We start from the raw sequence: 18,612 nt of genomic DNA on the forward strand, positions 1-18,612 counted from the left end.
ATTTTTAGTTTGTTCTTTCTATTATGTAGTTCTGGTCTTTGGCAGTCCTGGACCTTCTTATGTAGACCAGGCTAGTCTCTAATTCACCTGTCTCTGCCTTTTTAAAGCATGTGCCACCATAGCTTCCGTTGGTTTCCAAAAATAAGGGTAAGGGGGCACCTGGATTTGAACCAGGGACCTCTTGATCTGCAGTCAAATGCTCTACCACTGAGCTATACCCCCACTGGCTATTCTGGTCTTCCTCTGCCTCTGTGGACACTCTGGACTTCGGACTGAGAACAGGCAGGCGGTCCCTACCCATTTGAAAAGGACTTGCCAGTCATGAACAAAGTATGCGGGTCACCAAAAAGTGCAATCTACGATGTCTGACCAGCGAATCTCAGGGCAAATTTACTTTTGCTTCTTGTGGTGATAGGTGGCGTTCCCGTTCACCAGCACTAGCGACTTAAACCTAGCAGAAGACTTTCCAGGTTCCACAATCTACAATTCGTCTTTCCGGGTATTCCTGGTCCCCGGGCGGCTGGCGGAGGTTGCTGAGTGGTAAACTCTGTACTCTCGCCACCCGAAGAAGTAGCAAGAATTTTTGCTGCAGAGACAGTCCCCCTTAGCCGCGAGATCAACGAGCCCCAGGCTCCGCCCACCGTATCTGCCGGACGCAAGGGCAGTGACGCTACTCTGCCTGCGACACCGGTGAGTCCGCCGCCTATGCTGCCCAGAAACTGGGGCTGGAGCTGTGATTGCGTCACATGTGGACCTCAGCACCTGCTCTGTTTTCCATTGCTGAGTCTGCTGAGCTCCAGAGTCGGTGGAAACTCGGAGCCGATTCATTCATAACATAACTTGGGTTAATGTCTTGAGAGGGAGCTCAGTTCCGGTGTTGCGAGTCCCCGCCTGGAGACGCGCGAGATGGAGAGTGCGTGCTTAGGTTGTCCCCCGTCTCGTGCTCCCGGTGTCCGGAGTGTAGGGACTCTGTGTCTGTAGACTGCGGAGAACCTCAGGCTGTGGACTTGGCGGGAAGAGTCACCCGCTCGAGATCGGGAGGACTGGAGTGGAGAGCAGAGCTTAACACTTCCTCTTCGTGCTCCCCTTACGGAGAGGCACCCTTTCGGGCCTGAGAGCTTATTTTAGTTCAGACGGGGGAAAGACAGCTGTGCAACGTCGGGCACTTTAATAGTAACTGGGGACAATCCCATTCAGCGAGATGGTGGACAAGTTCTCTGGCCAGATCCTGACGAGTTCCTCTAGTAAGAGTTTTCTGCTGCAGAGGTCAAGTTTGGGGACTATGTATTAATGATGAAACGAAGATTTACCATTGGCATTGCGATGGGGATTAGGTGGGTGCGGGTTTCAGGAAGGGCAAAGATGAGCGCAGCACCGCAGTCTGGTGAATGTTCTCATCATATCACCAAATGTTGGAGTTTCTCAACATGTTGGGTTTTTTTTTAATATTTATTTATTATGTATACAATATTCTGTATATTCTGCGGGCCAGAAGAGGGCCAGACCCCATTACAGATGGTTTTGAGGCACCATGTGGTTGCTGGGAATTGAACTCAGGACCTTTGGAAGAGCAGGCAATGCTCTTAACCACTGAGCCATCTCTCCAGCCCCATGTTGGGTTTTTAAACATGTTCAGATACTGATAATTTTAGAAAGAAACTGAGTTTAAATTTGATAGACCCTACTCCCATATCTAAAATGAAGATTATGTCAGTTTTCTATTAAAGTGACGGGGACTTGCTAAACAGAGACATACTTGTTCCCCGCAACTCTTAAGTGAGTTCAATACTTAAGAGAATGTTGAATGTTTGGGGGTAAATTTTATAGTACCATTGTAACGGTTTTGTTTTTCCTTTTTTTTTTTTTTAATATTTGGTGTGTGTGTGTGTGTGTGTGTGTGTGTGTGTGTATGTCTCCCAAAGTCAGTTCTCTTCTGCCACCTTGTGGGATCCTGGAATCAAATTCAGGTTATCAGGCTTGTCCACAGTGTATCCACTTGGCTGGGCCATCTGCAGGCCCCATGGCGGTATTTTAATAATAATACTTAATAAAGTATGTTACTGGAAGTATATTTTATCACATGTATTTGTATTAGGGTTAGGGATTTAACTCAGTTGTAGAGAGCTTGCCTGGAATACATAAAAAAATCCTGCGTTCTCCTTTGTTCTTTTGTTCTTGAGATGCACATAAATGGCTCTTCAGCCCAGATAAGACACCAACGGACCAAGGAAACGATTCCATCTAAATCCAGTTTGGTAAGCCAGTGAGATTACGGGGTAATTACTGATGCGTGGGTATGCCAGGGAGCTACTTCTGGACAAGCTCCGTCCAAGCATGGGTGACTTCTAAAGCCACATCAGTGGAGTCCCAACCCCAGTAAACCTTCCTATGTCACCCCTCAGAACCACGGGAAACCGTAGTTGGGACATGGGGAAGTTGGGTTTTGGTGAGGGAGCAGGAGTGGATGGATAAGCAGGTGAAAGTCACTCCTGACCCATTTCAAGGACCGAATGCTAATAGGCCCATCCTTGGGATATTTTGAGGTCTCATTGGGTAACAAGAGATACGCTGATTTCAAGACTACAAAGGTCTTATCTATCTAGTAGATGGAGTTCTAGAGCCAGGCACCTAGCAGGCAGGGGCAGGAAAATCACTGTGAGTTTGGGCCAGCCTGGTCTACATAGCAAGGTTTCAAAATCTCTAGTATTATAATTCTAAATTAAACGTTAATCATTTCTTTTCTTTTTTGGGGTGGTGGTTTTGAGACAGGGTTTCTCTGTGTAGCCCTGGCTGTCCTGGAATTCATTCTGTAGGCCAGGCTGGTCTCAGGCCGAGAGATCTGCCTGCCTCTGTTTCCCGAGTGCTGGGATTAAAGGCACGCATCACTACCACCCAGATTGGCACATATAAAATGTTAAATAGGCACATGTAAAATGTTGAATAACTGTTGGATGGGATTCGCACTTGTGAACTTGCTCTCTTGTGTGAACAGGTAAGCCAGGTCAGTCAGAGACTGGCTGGTTTGCCTTACAAAGCAGAGAAGTAGAATTCTGCCTCTAAAAGTCAGACCAAGAATCAACACAAATTTACAATTACATTCTCAAAAGAAAATTGGAGCTGGAAATGAAGTGTTTCAAGAGGAGAACCATGGTGAGCTCCAGTTTTATTTTATGCTTGCATATTCAATAGTAAGTATTGCAGATTCTTGAGTATATTGGCCAAAACATTCACACAATAACACGCTCACATAACTACTAGATACTCTTCATGGATTATCATTATTATTATAATTTTGGTACAGAAACTGAAGTGTAATGTTTTTCTATTCTGTTAAATTAATTGCAGAAGTCCTAAAGTGCTGCTGGAGTTCTTCCAGGAAGCAAGCTTAGGTCCTTGTATATTATGCACATTATCTAGGCCGTGAAAAGAAAGGGTTTCAGATATATTTATTTATGAAACAGGCTTATCCTTTTGGTCATAAGCTTATCTGTAAGGTTACTACTATGCGATCACTGGCAAATGTTTCTGTATACTGACTAGCAGTATAACTCCAATACAAATACAAAAAGAAGAAGAGCTTACAAGAACAGGACAATGTGAACAAATTATAAACACATACAGTGTAGTAAGCATTTTGTTCTGTTACACAAAGTCTCATTCTGATTTTCTGTACAGACCATATCTCTCTATTGCTAGATCTGCTCACTGGCAAACTGTCCACACATGTCAGTAATGTTTTCAGAACATACTAAATGTTTCTTTAACTAATACAGTGGTATGACCTTAATTGTGTTCTCATTTAAACTGGCTTTCTTGTCAGGTTGAGAAAGGTAAAACCACAGCTGGACTGAGATACCTGAGATGAGAGCTACCAACTTGAAGGCAGAGAAGTCTCAAATTAGAATTTCGTATTATCAATCACTGTCATAAATTGGTACTTTTAGTTATTACTATGACTTGTATAACTTTTACATATGTTTGAAGAATAACAGAAGCTAAAGAATATTGTACAACTGGGTATCTGTCCCATTTTGACATTGTCTTGCATTTATTTTGATATTCTGTAGTTAATTCCAGGTTGCTTTAGTTGAGCCACGTCATTCTTCACTTCCTGTAAACCACTCCATAGCTCTGTCTTTCTTCATAAAATTAGTTTCCTTTTCTTTGTTTGATTGATGGTCATTGGCTACTGAAATAAAATATGCATTTTAAGGTAAATTGTATTTTAAGACAAAAATTTATATATTTTTAAATATATTTTGACTTTATTTTTGAAACAGTCTCAATTTGGGAGTAGTGATCATGCTTTTAATCTCAGAGTTTGTTGAGGAAGAGGCAGGAGGATTAAGATACGAGAGGCCCTACCTCAAAAAAAAAAAAAGACCAACTGCCTCTTCCTCCCAAGTGCTGGGATTAAAGGTCCTAGTACATATTTTAATTGTTTGTTGGAACTTTAAAGTAATAATGAGCCAAGCAGTGGTGGCATAAACCTTTAATCCCAGCTCTTGGGAGGCAGAGGCAGGCAGATCTTTTTGAGTTTCAGTCCAGCCCGGTCTACAAAGTGAGTTCCAGGACAGCCAGGACTGTTATACAGAGAAACCCTAACTTGGGAGGTGGGGTGGGGAGTAGAAAAAGCTGGATGCAGAAGTGGTGGACACCTGTAATACCAACACTCCTATAGCAATATGGGAGGTAGAAACAGGAGCTTCACCTGGGAGCTTGCTGGTTGGTCAGCTAGCCTAGAGTGCTTGGTGCAGCAGCAAAAAACAAGGAAAGAGCCTCCCTCAAGAGGTGGGAGGCAATCTCCAAAAAGCCACAAAAACATAAACAAAAGGAAAACAGGACTGTAATAAATAGGAAGAACTGAGGAAGAACCCATGAGAATGATATAATCTTAAAAAATATAATAAAGGCTTCCTCTTCTTCCTCTTCCCCTTTCTCTGTCTGCATCTCTCTGTCTCTGTCTCTCTTCTGTTGCTCCGGCCCCAGAGGCCAGTTTCTTCTCTCCCCTTTCCCCTTCTCTCAATAAATTTCTCACCTAAAAAAATTATAATAAAGATGTAACATTGTTGCTTTTGTTTCTAGGAATTGACACCAGGACCTTGAGCCTGGTACATCTTAAACTCACTATTAATGGAGTACACCCTCAAGACATAATAATTCTCTTTGTTTGTTTGGTTTCTATTCCTCTGGGACTTAAAGACAAGGTCTCAAGTAGTCAGGGTGGCCTTGAACTCTGATCCTTCTGCCTTTCTCTCTAGAGTCTCATTCTATAACCTAGGCTGACCTTACTATAGCTCAGGGTGTTCTGGAACTAATGGCAGCCCTCCTGCTCCAGTCTCCTGAACTCTGGAATAACAGATGTGAGCTACCATCGACAGAATTTTGCTTGCTTGTTTGTTTTTAAGACAGTGTTTCAGACAGAATCCTTTTAACCAGGTTAAAATAACATCGGAATTAATATAACTGGTATCTATGAATAATCCCTATTCCTAGTTCACATTCCTACAGTATATTTCTGCCATCATTGATGTATTTCATTAATTCTGATGCTGAAGCAGAACTGCCATGGGCTCCAGGCCGGCTTGGGTTATATATATAGTACATTCATGCCTGTAGCTGAGGAGGCCATTAGCCTTAGAGGGGAACCTACTTCCGTATTTTGCTAAGTGGACATGATGCCATGCTGCTTTCTAAATATTTAACATTATACCCCTAGATTAGTGCTGCTCTCAACCTTGGTCATAGAGGCCTTTTGTGGTGGGCAGTGGTTAATGAATAAATTCATAACTGGTCAAAGTGCTGAGAATCAGTGACTGGTGCTTAGCCCTAAACGGGACATCTGTGTATTACACACACTTGCAGTTCAGAGAGGAAAAGAATGTTAAGAGCCAAGGACAGAGAAAAGTGCTATAAAACACTTAGGGAAATGACATTGTGCAAAGAAACCCACAACAGCCGTGTTTACCTGCATAAGATCAACCCCATCAACATTCTAGCATAGATGGGAGAGGGGAGTCATTTTTCTTCAGTAGTATAGCCACTGGTAAGGTGCCCTTGCTCTAGCAAACGAACATGTAAGCAACGCTAATTAAACTTGGCGGGTTACTTTAACAACAAAAACAACAACAACAAACTATCAAACAAACCTGAGTATGATGGAATATACCTTTAATCCTAGCACCCAGGTGGCAGGGACAATTGGATCTCTGTGAGTTCAAGGCCAGCATGTTCTATATAGTAAGCTTTAGGACACCTAGGGTAACATAGTAAGATCATATCTCAAAAAAAATGTTTTTTAAAGACATGGAATTAATAGGTGGATATGTTCTAAAGAAGGTGTCCAGAGAGAGAAAGAGGGCTATGAAAGTGGGGAATGGGGAGGTAGAGGCAGGAGGATGAGAAAGAGCTTGGTATCGGGATCAGGCTATGTGGGATCATAGAGGCCTTCTAAGGAGTTGGCTCAAGCTCAGTATGTAGCTGAGGTTGACACCTTGAACTTCTGATCCTCCTGCCTCTGCCTCCTAAGTGCTGATAATACTGGTGTGAATTACTGTGCCTTTATTATGTAATTCTGGGGATCAAATCCTATGGTCAGTGAAGGCTAACCAAATACTCTGTCAACTGAGCTGTATCTCCAACCCAAATTTGGCTATCTTAAAAACAAAAAACTGAGGTGCCACTGAAGTAACTTAAGGGTAACATGCTTAGATTTTTGTGTGGAAAAATCATTCTGGCTGCATTAAAGTACTCACTGAGGTCTGTCTCTAGAGTAACTAGAGTTTTGATATCCTATGTCAGGTCCTACGTGACTACATGGAGAAGGAATTGGATTAAAGGCAAATGAACATCTTGTTGCTTAACCTTTTTCATTTCAAACTAAGTGATCTTAGTTTCTGCTTAGCATATTAGCATATGTCCAATGGATAATTGAACAATATCTCTCTATCATTGTATCCATCTTAATTTTGAATTGAATGATAAACAAATTAGCATTTGTTTTCAAATAGTTCATCAAGCTCCAGTTTAAGACCTTTCTCTCTCATTATGTTTGCATTCTATTTATGGCCCAGATGCCATCCCCAGCTCTGTCAGGATCTCACTCCCTGTGTAGCTCAGACTAGCCTTGAACTTCATGTCTCAGCATCTAGGTACTAGAATTATAAGCATGCTAGGACAAATGCTAACTTTCTCCTTCCTTTTTTTCATTTTTTGAGACAGGCTCTCACGTAACTCAGGCTGACCTCAAACTGATGATGACCCACTCCACATCCAAAGTGTTGAGGTTATAAGTGTTGCCACCATGCCTAGCTTCATGATAGTTTTTTGTGTCTATGTCTGACCCTCATGTATCATGTATCATGCTCAAATCTTAAGAGATCTGGTTCAGAACTGTCTTCCGGTTGATTTCTAGAGGCCTTGCCCTACGTTTCCTATCCAGTAAATGGTTAGTAAGTTTGCTGGTGGCTTTAAGTTACACTGGATCATGCATCGTTTCATCTAACTTAGTTATAGTAATGCATATGTGGTTAGGAATTAAAGGGGACAGGTATAAAAAATATAGTGAAGAAAGAACCAGGTTAGCTAATGATTCAGTGTAAGACATTGTATTTTCAAATTCCTATCTGTCATTCCACTCTGTCCCTTATGTTTGCTAGTCCCTGGAAAAACAGGACTAGGAACTCAATGTCCTGTTCATTCCTTACTTGTTCTGAAAATCTTCTACCAACTTTCTCATTCTAAAGAGAGAATTCTGTAGTCTATTATGTTTTTGAAGATAGGATTCTCTAGAGCTTTGGCTAGCTTAGAACCTACAGTAATTCTCCTTCAACCTGCAGAGTTTTGGGGTTATAATTCTGTAATATTTTGTGCTCCTAAATGTTGGTCATATAGCATAGCCCTGATCACATTATTAATCCATGTGCCTTGCACCGAGTGTTCAGTGCTTGCCAAACATATGCTCATCCACTGAGCCATATCTTTATCTCTGATTATATCTTTGTTAAGTGCAAAGATTTTTGTTTGTTTGTCAAGATAGGGTTTCTCTGTGTAACAGTCCTAGCTGTCCTGAAACTTGCTTTGTAGACCAGGCTGACCTCCTCGAACTCACAGAGATCTGCCAGCCTCTACTTCCCAAGTGCTGGGATTACAGGCGTGTGCCACCACCGCCTGACACAGTGGAAAGATTTTAAACACAGGTGACTGTATCCAGAACACATATAACAATTTTTAAAAAATGAAGTTCTAAAGTTGATTTTTTTATTTTATGTACATTGGTGTTTTGCTTGCAAGTATTCCTTTGCTTGCGTGTAGTCCAGATCTTGGAATTACAGACAGCTGTAAGCTGCCATCTGGATGCTGAGAATTGAACCTGGGTCCTTTAAAAGAGCAATCGGTGCTCTTAACACTGAGCCATCTCTCCAGCCCCAAGTTGATTTTTTTTTTTTGGAATATTGGCTTGTTTGGTTTTTTTAGATTTATTTATTTATTATGTATACAACATTCTGCCTCGATGTATACCCGCACACCAGAGGAGGGTGCCAGATCTCAGTACAGATGGTTGTGAGCCACCATGTGGTTGCTGGGAATTGAACTCAGGACCTCTGGAAGAGCAGTCAGTGCTCTTAACCTCTGAGCCATTTCTCCAGCCCAAGTTGATTTATTTTTAAGAAAATTATTTGGTTATAGGTTATCTAACATAGAGAATATTCCATTTTAAGATGGACATATGCCTGTCGATGTCTAAGAAAAGTCTTGGTTATTTTTTCCCCATTGTTTTTATTTTAAAACCTCAAGTTTGCAGACAGTTCATGTGCATTTTGGACTAGCTTAGATGCCTTGGGGCTTCAAGCTGCATAAACAGTAGCAGAGATAGTTTAGTATAAAATCGGCTACAGGGTTTGGAGGCATAACCTAAATGTAAGAACATGAGTATAGCCTATATAAGGCCCTGGGTTCAAACACCAACACCAAAAACAAAACCAGTAAAAACAGAAAAGCGGGGGCTGTAGAGATGACTCAGTGGTTAGAAACCCTAGGCCATTCTTCTAGAGGACCTGGGTTCAATTCCCAGCACCTACATGGTGGCTTACAAACATGTAACTTCAGTTCTAAGGGATCCTATGTCTTCTTCCAGCCTCCATGGGCATTGTACTCACATGGTAAGGACATACACATACAATATTTTTTTCAAAAGTTGCATATTTAGATAGAGTTGAACCCCTTATTTCTGTTGCTGTTTGTTGCTTTATCTGGTAATAGTATGACTTTTCTGAGTTTTTCCAGCAGTAAAATGAATATTACAAAACCACTTCAAAACTTCTTGGGTGATTGGGCTTTTAAATGTGATTAGTATAAAGGACTAGTATATCATTGGTAGTTTTTTTGTGTTAAAATTGCTTTCTGGTACATGTTACTTAAAAATAAAACGAATTTAGCCATGGTATTGCATACTTGTAATCCCAGAGGCAGGTGGATCTCTGTAAGTTTGAGGCCAATCTGATCTATGTATTGAGTTTGGGTCACCCAGTGTTACACAATGAAACCAAGAAAAAGAGAAAGGAAGAAAGAGGGGGGAAAAAAGCAAGTTAGGATAGATGGAAGAAAGTTGCTTTCTTTTGTTTGAAAGGTGTACTGATCACTATCTACAATAAACCATATCTTAAAGACCTGCAGCCAGCGTCAACTCCTTGTATGTCTCTCTTGAAAGATTTTGTTGGTTTCAAGACAGGGTTTCTCTGTGTATCCTTCGCTGTCCTGAAACTCACTCTGTAGACCAGGTTGGCCTCAAACTCAGATCCACCTGGCTCTGCCTCCCAAGTGCTGGGGTCAAAGGCATGTCCGCCACCACTGCCTGACTTGGAATGAATATTTTATGACTATATATAAACCATCAAGTGACTCCAGCATTATGTAGACTGTAGGGGAAATGTTTTGTTAGCAGAGGACACTATAAACGTGAGCAGCTGCTAAGGCAGGTGAGACCGACTATGACTCCGACAATATTGTATACTTCATCCCTAGTTACTTCACATTCTGTGAGGCCCAGAAAATGAATGTAGACTTTTTTACTGATTAAATGTATATGTGATCAATATTTTATATATTTCCATCTAATAGGGGTTTTTGTTGTTCCTAATGATTTGTTTTTAAATTTTATTATTAACTTTGATGTATATAGGCGTTTTGCCTGCATGTACATGTGTCCTACATGTATGTCAGTGTATAACCAATGTGGTATCTGTAAAGGCCAGAAAAAGGCATCAGGTGCCCTGGGACTTGTGTTACAGTTATGAACCACCATGTGGGTGCTGGAATCAAATTGGAGGCCTCTGGAAGAGTGGGAGGTGCTTTTCATCCCTGAGACATTGCTTGAGTGCTCACCACCCCCACCTCCCCCTTTTAATGGGAAACCACTGTGGCTTCCAACTTGCAGTCCTCCTACTTTAACCTCCTAAGTGCTAAGATCACAAGACATTGGCACCATACCCAGAAATATTTTTTCTTTATATCACTTGCCCTCTGATATTATCAAAAGTTTTTAGAGTTAACCTTAAGATTCACAGCCAGACCACGGTGGCACACACCTTTAATCCCAACACTCAGGAGGCAGAGGCAGGTGGAACTCTTGAGTTCAAGGCCAGCCTGGTCTACAGAGCTTGGTCTACAGAGGGAGTTTCAGGATATCCAGAGTTACACAGAGAACTCTGTCTCAAAAACAAAAACAAACCAACAAAGAAGACCTATAAATCCTAAACTGGGATTTCATCAGCAAACAAGGTGAAAGCACAATCCTTCCACAACTCCCTGCCCTGTTTCATCCATAATGTCTCAAAGACTTGTTTTAAAAATTTAAAAATTACATTTACTCTCTCTCTCTCTCTCTCTTTCTCAGGTCATCAGCTAGCAGTCTTTACCCACTGGCATGTCCCCTGCCTCCAGCTTTTTCAGTGCAGTGACTGGCAGCGTGCCTTTCTTCCTGCCTCGCTCCAGTCTCCTAGTGGGACTGTCAAGGCCTTGAGTACAGAGTATGCTCCAGTGAGATCTACAGGACTGGTCTGAAAACACAGCAGTTTCTCTTCTGCTTTCTGTAGATACCTGTTCAAATTATTAGAATTTGCTCCCAACTCACTCCACAAGCATTTCAGAAGGAACTTGGTTCTTGATATTTCCACCTCTGCTTTAGCAATCTTCTTAAAGGCTTCTGCCACCAGCTTATTTTCACTGCTAAAAGCAAGATTTCATCAAAGGCCCATAGAGCATACTAGGTAGGAATTCAGGTGACTGGGGTTTCAAATATTACTCTACCAATCTTGGGCAAATTAACAGAAGTTTCAGTTTTCCTTATTTGCCAAGTGGAGATAACAATACTTAACCCCCAATGGTAGTACATTATGAATGTTAGGGGTTTTCTGTGTTGCCTGGGACATTTAAGTATCCAATAAACCTTACCTATTCTGAGGATCAAAGAATGTAAAAGTAAAAGAGCCCTGGGAGATAGGAGAGGGATGATCAATTCTTACTTTATAACTGATCAGCCCTACTTAATGTCAAATATGGGTATGGCAATAATGAGTGTACTTGGAGATGTTGAAAAGCAAGAAACTATACTGTCAATAAAATTTGTTAAGTAAATTCTGTGTCCAAAGAAAGAAACAGGAACTAAGGTTCAACCTCTACTGTCAAAGGACTAGAGTTTAGTTTCCTCTTTAGTAAAGAAAAGCTTCAGTAGTCATTGTCCTTCTCATAGAAATATGGTAAAAATAAACCAGTAAAATTCTGAGGTTGTGTGTGTCTTTTTTTTTTTCAGGATAGAAGGGAAAACAAGAAATATTTCAAATGAGAGAAACAGGATCCTATTACAGAGTATTCTAGTACTGTTTCAAATCTAGAAAAGAAATGCCAGAGAAATGCTACATATAAAAATAATTTGAGGGGCTGGAGAGTTGGCTCAGTGGTAAGAGCGCTGCCTGCTCTTCTAAAGGTCCTGAGTCAATGCCCAGCAACTACATGGTGGCTCACAACCATCTATAATGAAATCTGGTGCCCTCTTCTGGCTTGAAGGCATGCTTGCAAGCAGAATACTGTATACACAATAAATAAATCTTTAAAAAAATAATTTGAAAGTTATGATATATTTCTGGCTAATATTTTGTAGTTGATATATCATTGTTCTAAGTAAGCATTAGATCTCAACAAAAATGAAAAATGCAAATAAATTTGACGTGGGATTCCCATCTGTATGCTGTGAATATCATTGATTAATAAAGGAACTGCTTTGGACCTATAGCAGAGCTATAGGGGAACAGAGCTAGTCAGGGAAAACTAAACTAAATGCTGGGAGAAAGGAAGCAGAGTCAGAGAGAAGCCATGTAGCCCCTCTGGAGACAGACGACGCTGGAAACTTTACCTGGTAAGTCACAGCCACGTGGCGATACACAGATTACTAGAAATGGGTTAAGATATAAGTGTTAGCCAATAAAAAGCTAGAGCTAATGGGCCAAGCAGTGTTCTAATAATATAGTTTCTGTGTGATTATTTTGGGTCTGAGCTGCCAAGCAGCCAGGAACCAACAAGTGGCCTCCTCACAACAAATATTAAGGTATAACATATCACAATAAGACTAAGTGACATGGGGAAATGACTTATACTAAATAATAAAAGGCTAGCCTTTATATAGTCTACTTTTGTTAGAAATAGAAAAGTATATAGAAGAAACCAATAATTGGGTGGGGATTACAAGTAAATTTATTTTCTTGAAATCATTTTTAAATAAAACATACATTTCATAGAAACCCTTCAAGTCCTAATACTTGGAGGGCTAATACCCTCACAAAATACTGAGTTTCATCTTAATATATGTCAAAACCCTTTTAGTGTTTATACACTACCACAAAACAGGTATAGACAGAGAATAAAAAGTGGTAACTCAAAGAGGGAAAATTTTCAATACTAATTTAACTCAGTTATGAAATGTTTGCATCCCTGACTAGATAAATAGCATGCATTGGTTTAATTTATTTTACCATTAAAGCATACCTTGAGAATAGCTATTGGCTTGAGAAGGTTCACCTATCATGTCCACTGATAATGAATTGTGTAATTCCTGAGAGTGTTTTTCCATTAGCTCTACTGTGTCACTGGATGAAGATGACGATGAAGACAGTCCCAATCTCATATATCTTCCTTTTTTACCACACAGTAAACAGTCTACTGGTGTGGCACTAGGACCCCGGGGCAGATGAATTTCATCTCTGTTGTAGTTCCTAATAGCTCCACTGTGATGCACGGAGCGCTCTCGTTGCCAGATGTAATGGGTTGGTGCAATGGCCATAACCTATAGTAAAATGATTACTTTAGAATTTAATAAAAGCATAAAACTGAGTAAAGTACAGAAATTGTACTTCAAGAGCAGCTTTTCCTAAAACAGATTAAAAAACAAAGGAAAAAAAGACTGGAGCCAGGCGGTGGTGGCTCACACTTTGAATCCCAGCACTTGGGTGGCAGAGGCAGGCAGATCTCTGTAAGTTCGAGGCCAGCCTGGTCTACAGAGCAAAGGACAGCAAAAGCTATGCAAAGAAACCCTGTATCAAAAAACAAACAATAAGAACACTTAGGTTACCAAGTTTAGAGTTTCTACAGTGGCATTTCTGAAGAGTGGCTTCTTGGATCTTTAATATTATAACTGGCAAGGATCTAAATTAGTTCAAGAAGATAATAAAAATGAAGAAACCTTGGGCTGGAGATATGGCTCAGTGGTTAAGAGCACTGGCTGCTCTTCCAGAGGTCCCGAGTTCAATCCAGCAATCACATGGTGGCTCACAACCATCTGTAATGACATCTGGTGCCCTCTTCTGGCTTGCAGGCATACATGGAGGCAGAATGTATATATACATAATAAATAAATGAATATTTTTAAAAAATGAAGAAACCTTTTAAGTTTATATTTATTTATTTAATCAGTTTTTTGAGACAGAGTCACTCTATATAGCCCTGGCTGTCCTCAAACTTAGAGATCTGCCAGTTTGTGCCTCCTGAGTGTCAGGAAAAGGTGTATGTATCTGTCAATAATTAGATACCGGCTAGAACATTTATTTTTAAAATTCTAATTATTTCTAAGTATATGAAAGATAATGTAGTTCATCTAAAACATTACATAATTCTTAACTTTCGAGTGTGTTAGGTTAAAAAATTAGGCTCCTATGTTTGTTAGGCTAATTTTTAAATATTTGCAGTTATATCAAAGGTTGTGGTATTAAAAACAAAAACATAAATTAATTTCTTTGTTCCTTAGTTTCCTTATTTGTTACACAGCGATAACAGCAAGAGTGTATTTTTAGAAGGTTGTGGTGAGGAAAGAATGCATTTTATAAAACACTTAAGGCCTCACCATCAGAGCTGGAGAGATGGCTCAGTGGTTAAGAGCATTGGCCAGACTTCCAGAGGACTTGAGTTCAATTCCCAGTACCCACATGGCAGCTCACAACTGTCTGTAACTCCAAGATTTGACACTGACATACATGCAGACAAAACACCAATGCAAATAAAATAAAAATAAATTATTTAAAAAGACTTATCAGGCATTGTCATAGGTTTATTAAATAAAGCATGAACTTTATTTAGTCGTAGACTTTCTTGTCCTGGCTCTACCAATTGCTGACTGTATGCTATGGAGCAAGTTATTTAACCTCTCTGAGGTTCACTTACTTCATTGATAGAAATGGGAGTGCTAACTACCCCAAAGATTGTTTTGAGATTCAATATTATATATGTAAAATCTTTACCACATAGTAAGCAGCTGGAAAGTGATAGCCATTTAAGACATTGAGATAAGGAAAAGATTACTATGCCGACTTCATGAAATTCAAAACATCAATGAGTTTTAATTCAAAACCTTTAGCTTCAGTTATCAATGACCCACAGTAAGTGAGAATTAGAATAATACTAAAATGAGAGCCAGAGAGGCAACAGTAGTGGCTTAACCTAGTGATTTTTCTAAAATTTCTAAAATTTCAGAGCTATATTGGGGGCCTAGGAAGGACAAGGGAAGGCAGCAGCGGAGGAGCTCAGTTCTAGTGGTGTATATATAAGGTGTATAATTTTGTTTGATAAGAACTCTTGCTAGGAAAATAAAATATTACTAGATTAGTTTACTCAGCAAATGGTGATGGTGTGGCTTTACCAAGCAAGTGTTGTCACTGAGCCACCTCACAAATCTCTATGCAAGTTTCTTAAATTTTATGTGTGTATCTATATACACATATGTAGATAAAATGTAATCAATCTATAAAATAAATACATATAAAATATATACACCCATGAAGATGGGAAGGACAGAAACTATGATTCATATAACTCAGGATGGCTTTGAACACACATATGGCTAAGGATGACATTATTCTTGGATTTCTGGTCTCCTTGTCCACCTTCTAAGTGATGGGTTTACAGATGTATACTGCTATATCCTTCCTTTTTCAACTAAAACTATTAATAAAGTTCCATAGATAAAAGAAAACTAGAAGCAAATTGTTAATTGTACAAAACTTCCTAAGGTGAGGAAGTAGAATATTAGATAACTATTACGATTGTATTTTTGGGGGTCACTACAATACCCAGTGCTTCATGCAAATTAAACAGGCATAATACCACCGAACGAGACTCCCCAAGAATTTCTTTCTTTCTATTTTTCTTTTTAGACAGGGTTTCTCTGTGTAGTGTTGGAGCTGTCCTGGAATTCACTCTGTAGACCAGGCTGGCCTCAAACTCATAGAGATCGTCCTCCTCTTCCTCCCAATGCTGGGATTAAAAGTGTGTGCCACCACCACCCAGTTTATTTCTTTTGTTTTTAGTGAATGTCTTTTCCTCAGCACTTTTTCATGTCTAGAATATTCTCTTCTTTTGTCCTAGTATGACTTTTGATCTGTGTGTCCTCAGAGAAGCTAGGCACCCTCTCTGCGCTTCATTGGTCCCCTCATCTGCTACTTCCTAGCTGAGAGGTAATTCATGTGTGGTGATGAGAGCCATGACTGATAGGCTCCCAAAGACTGTGAGGGTTGTTTTCGCCTTGAATCTTTACAACATTTAACATAATTTTTTTACACTGGGTGACATGATGCCATTTTCATGCGAGGATGTAATGTACTTTAAAGCATATTCCCCAAATCTTGCTGCCCTCACTCTTTTGTGCCTTACCCTCCCTTTTAGTTTCCTTTATACTTTTGCTGCTTTTACTTTCTTTTTAAAACCCATTTTACTTATTATTAGTTATTATTTGAGACAGTGTCTCTTTATGTAGACTGACAGCCTCAAAGTCACAGAAATCCACCTGCCTCTGCCCCCCATGTACTGGCACTAAAGTTGTGCACCACTATGCCCAGCATAGTCATAGTGGTGTTATGTCATGTCAGCTGTACATGTATGGTTTGATACATCTCTATAAAAATGTAAGATGCACAAAATAGAGAAAAATGTGGTATTGGTGTTTTTGAGGTCTACAGAATAGTAAGACAAGAAACGAAAGTAAAAAAGATAAAAGTATGAAAAGAAGTCAAAGTATCCTTAATTTTAGATGATCTAGTTTCCTACATAAAGTCCACAATCCCAAGATTCCACCAGAAAACCCTTAGAGCTGATAAACACTTTCAGCAATTTGGCAGTATATATTAATAAAACATAGAAAAATCAGTAGTCTTCCTATATACCAATAACAAACACGTTGAGCAAGAAACCAGAAAGACAATCTTATTCACAACTTCCTCAAAACAAACAAACAAACCTTGGAGGGGCTGGAGAGATGGCTTAGTGGTTAAGAGTAGTGACTGCTCTTCTAGAGGAACTAGGTTCAATTCCCAGCAGCTCAGAACTGTCTATAACTCCAGTTCCAGAAGACCTGAAACCCTCACACAGACATACATATAGGCAAAACACCAATGTACATGAAATAAATAATTTAGAAAAACCTTGGAATAAACTTAACCAAGAAGATAAAAGACCTATACAATTAAAATTTTTTCTAAGCTTTAAGCATCATTTCTATGTGGTGATTCTCCTTAGCTTCTTTTTACCCAGTTATTACCCTAAATTTCTATGTTTAAATACCAAATTCCTCAACTTTTCAATAAACCAGTTTGATTCTCTTTCCTTTCTTATTACATTAGAGAATCCAACATTCTTCCTGTTATACAGATCTGAAACCAATGATTTGCTTTCCCAAATATGCTCTAGCCAACTTATTACTAAGTCATGACAACAATAATTTTGTAACATTCTAACACTGGCTTCACTTCCAGAGTACTTCTATCTAGTTCCTAAACTATAGCAAGTTCAGCTCTTTCCAGCAGTTCCAATAGAGCATCTCTTTTGCATTACCATCATTGTATTATTCTGTCCAATACTATTGCTCCCTAAATTACAAATCTAAATCCAAGCAGTAGCAGCTATCAGACATTAGCTATGATGATACTGTAGCAACAACACCAGAGTACATAAAGCAGCATAAAGAAAAGCTTTCTCCCCAGTCAACTGTCACCCTCTATGATACATGAAAGGTGCTGGGATGGAATCTCTCAGTGGATAGGCAGCTACCCTGATATGTGAACCAGTCTAGAAATTAAGCCATCATCAGTGTAAATTAATTTCACTTTAAAGGAACTATGTCTAAAAAGGCAAGAAAGTAAGAAGCCAAAATCAGAGTATGTAGGGAAATAGTCTTAATTTTCTCTGGAAAAGCCGTGTGTGTATATGTGTACACATGCGTATTTGTAATACAGAACATATTTTATTTGCATATAATTATGGTCCACCTTTCTTCAAACAAGTGTGTAAAGGAGCTGAACACAAAAGGGGGGAGATGGAGAGATGGTTCAGCTATTAAGAGTAGTTGTTGCTCATGCAGAGGACCTAGGCTGGATGCCTAGCAGCATATGGTAGCTTACAACTATCCATATCTCAGTTGCAGAGAATTTAATGCTCTCTTCTGATACGGGCACCAGGCACTCATGTGGTACAAAAATACACATGCAGATGAAAAACCTGTATGCATAAAATAAGTCTAAAAATTAAAATAAAAAAGTAATTCACTAAATTGGACCCAAAAGAGAAGTTGAACTAAAGTGAGAAAAAGCCAACAGTTATAAAACGCAATGCAGTTAATATGGTTATAGATAATAGTTCCGCAAATGTAGTTTTTAAAAGAAAAAGGGGGCAGCCGGCGGGGACCGGCGGGGACTGGCGCAGCAGCAGACAACGCAGGCCACAGGCGCGGCAGCAGACGCAGGCAGCAGGGACCAGTGCACAACACTGAGAGCAGATCGCCTCACTACAATTAAATCAAAGAGGTAGGCCTTTGGTTGGCAAGGTCCCTGGCAAAGGAGGAGCCGGGTCCTGTTCCTGAAGACTCTTCTGAGGGGTGAGAGGGATCTTGACCCCCAGCAGGAGCCAGGAAACAGAGCAAGGGCATTTTGTAAGAGGAACCCCTGGCCAGCAGGGAAACCTGATCTGGTTCTAAAAGACCCATTAGATAGCATCGATAGGAGGAGATGGGCAGGCGCCAAGGCAAGAATTCACCCAATAATCTGAAAAACAACATGAAAACACCAGAACCCAATGATCTTA

At 39.9% G+C, this 18,612-nt stretch overlaps 2 protein-coding genes and 1 non-coding gene across 3 annotated transcripts in view; 1 reads left to right on the top strand and 2 right to left on the bottom strand.

Annotated features, from left to right (window-relative positions):
• Positions 1–150: 150 nt before the first annotated feature.
• Trnac-gca lies at positions 151–222 on the bottom strand. The gene has a single exon. It is a non-coding gene; the product is annotated as a tRNA-Cys (tRNA).
• A 684-nt stretch (positions 223–906) lies between these two features.
• Positions 907–3,226, top strand: Trmt61b (tRNA methyltransferase 61B). Its single transcript, XM_026789670.1, is given in 6 exon segments — positions 907–1,097; positions 1,175–1,182; positions 1,185–1,274; positions 1,277–1,411; positions 2,946–3,003; positions 3,005–3,226. Coding segments are annotated over 6 exon segments (687 nt in total). The 3' UTR covers positions 3,210–3,226.
• Spdya (speedy/RINGO cell cycle regulator family member A) overlaps positions 3,127–18,612 on the bottom strand; it is a 37,081-nt gene continuing 21,595 nt past the window's right edge. Inside the window, exons 6-7 of the mRNA XM_005367957.3 lie at positions 13,039–13,336; positions 3,127–4,189 (exon numbers count right to left, since the gene is read on the bottom strand). Of these exons, the coding sequence (XP_005368014.1) occupies positions 4,098–4,189; positions 13,039–13,336 (390 nt within the window). The 3' untranslated portion in view covers positions 3,127–4,097. The remainder of the gene's footprint in view (positions 4,190–13,038; positions 13,337–18,612) is intronic.

This window comes from Microtus ochrogaster, unplaced genomic scaffold, assembly GCF_000317375.1.
Source record: "Microtus ochrogaster isolate Prairie Vole_2 unplaced genomic scaffold, MicOch1.0 UNK26, whole genome shotgun sequence".
Classification (NCBI taxonomy): Eukaryota; Metazoa; Chordata; class Mammalia; order Rodentia; family Cricetidae; genus Microtus; species Microtus ochrogaster.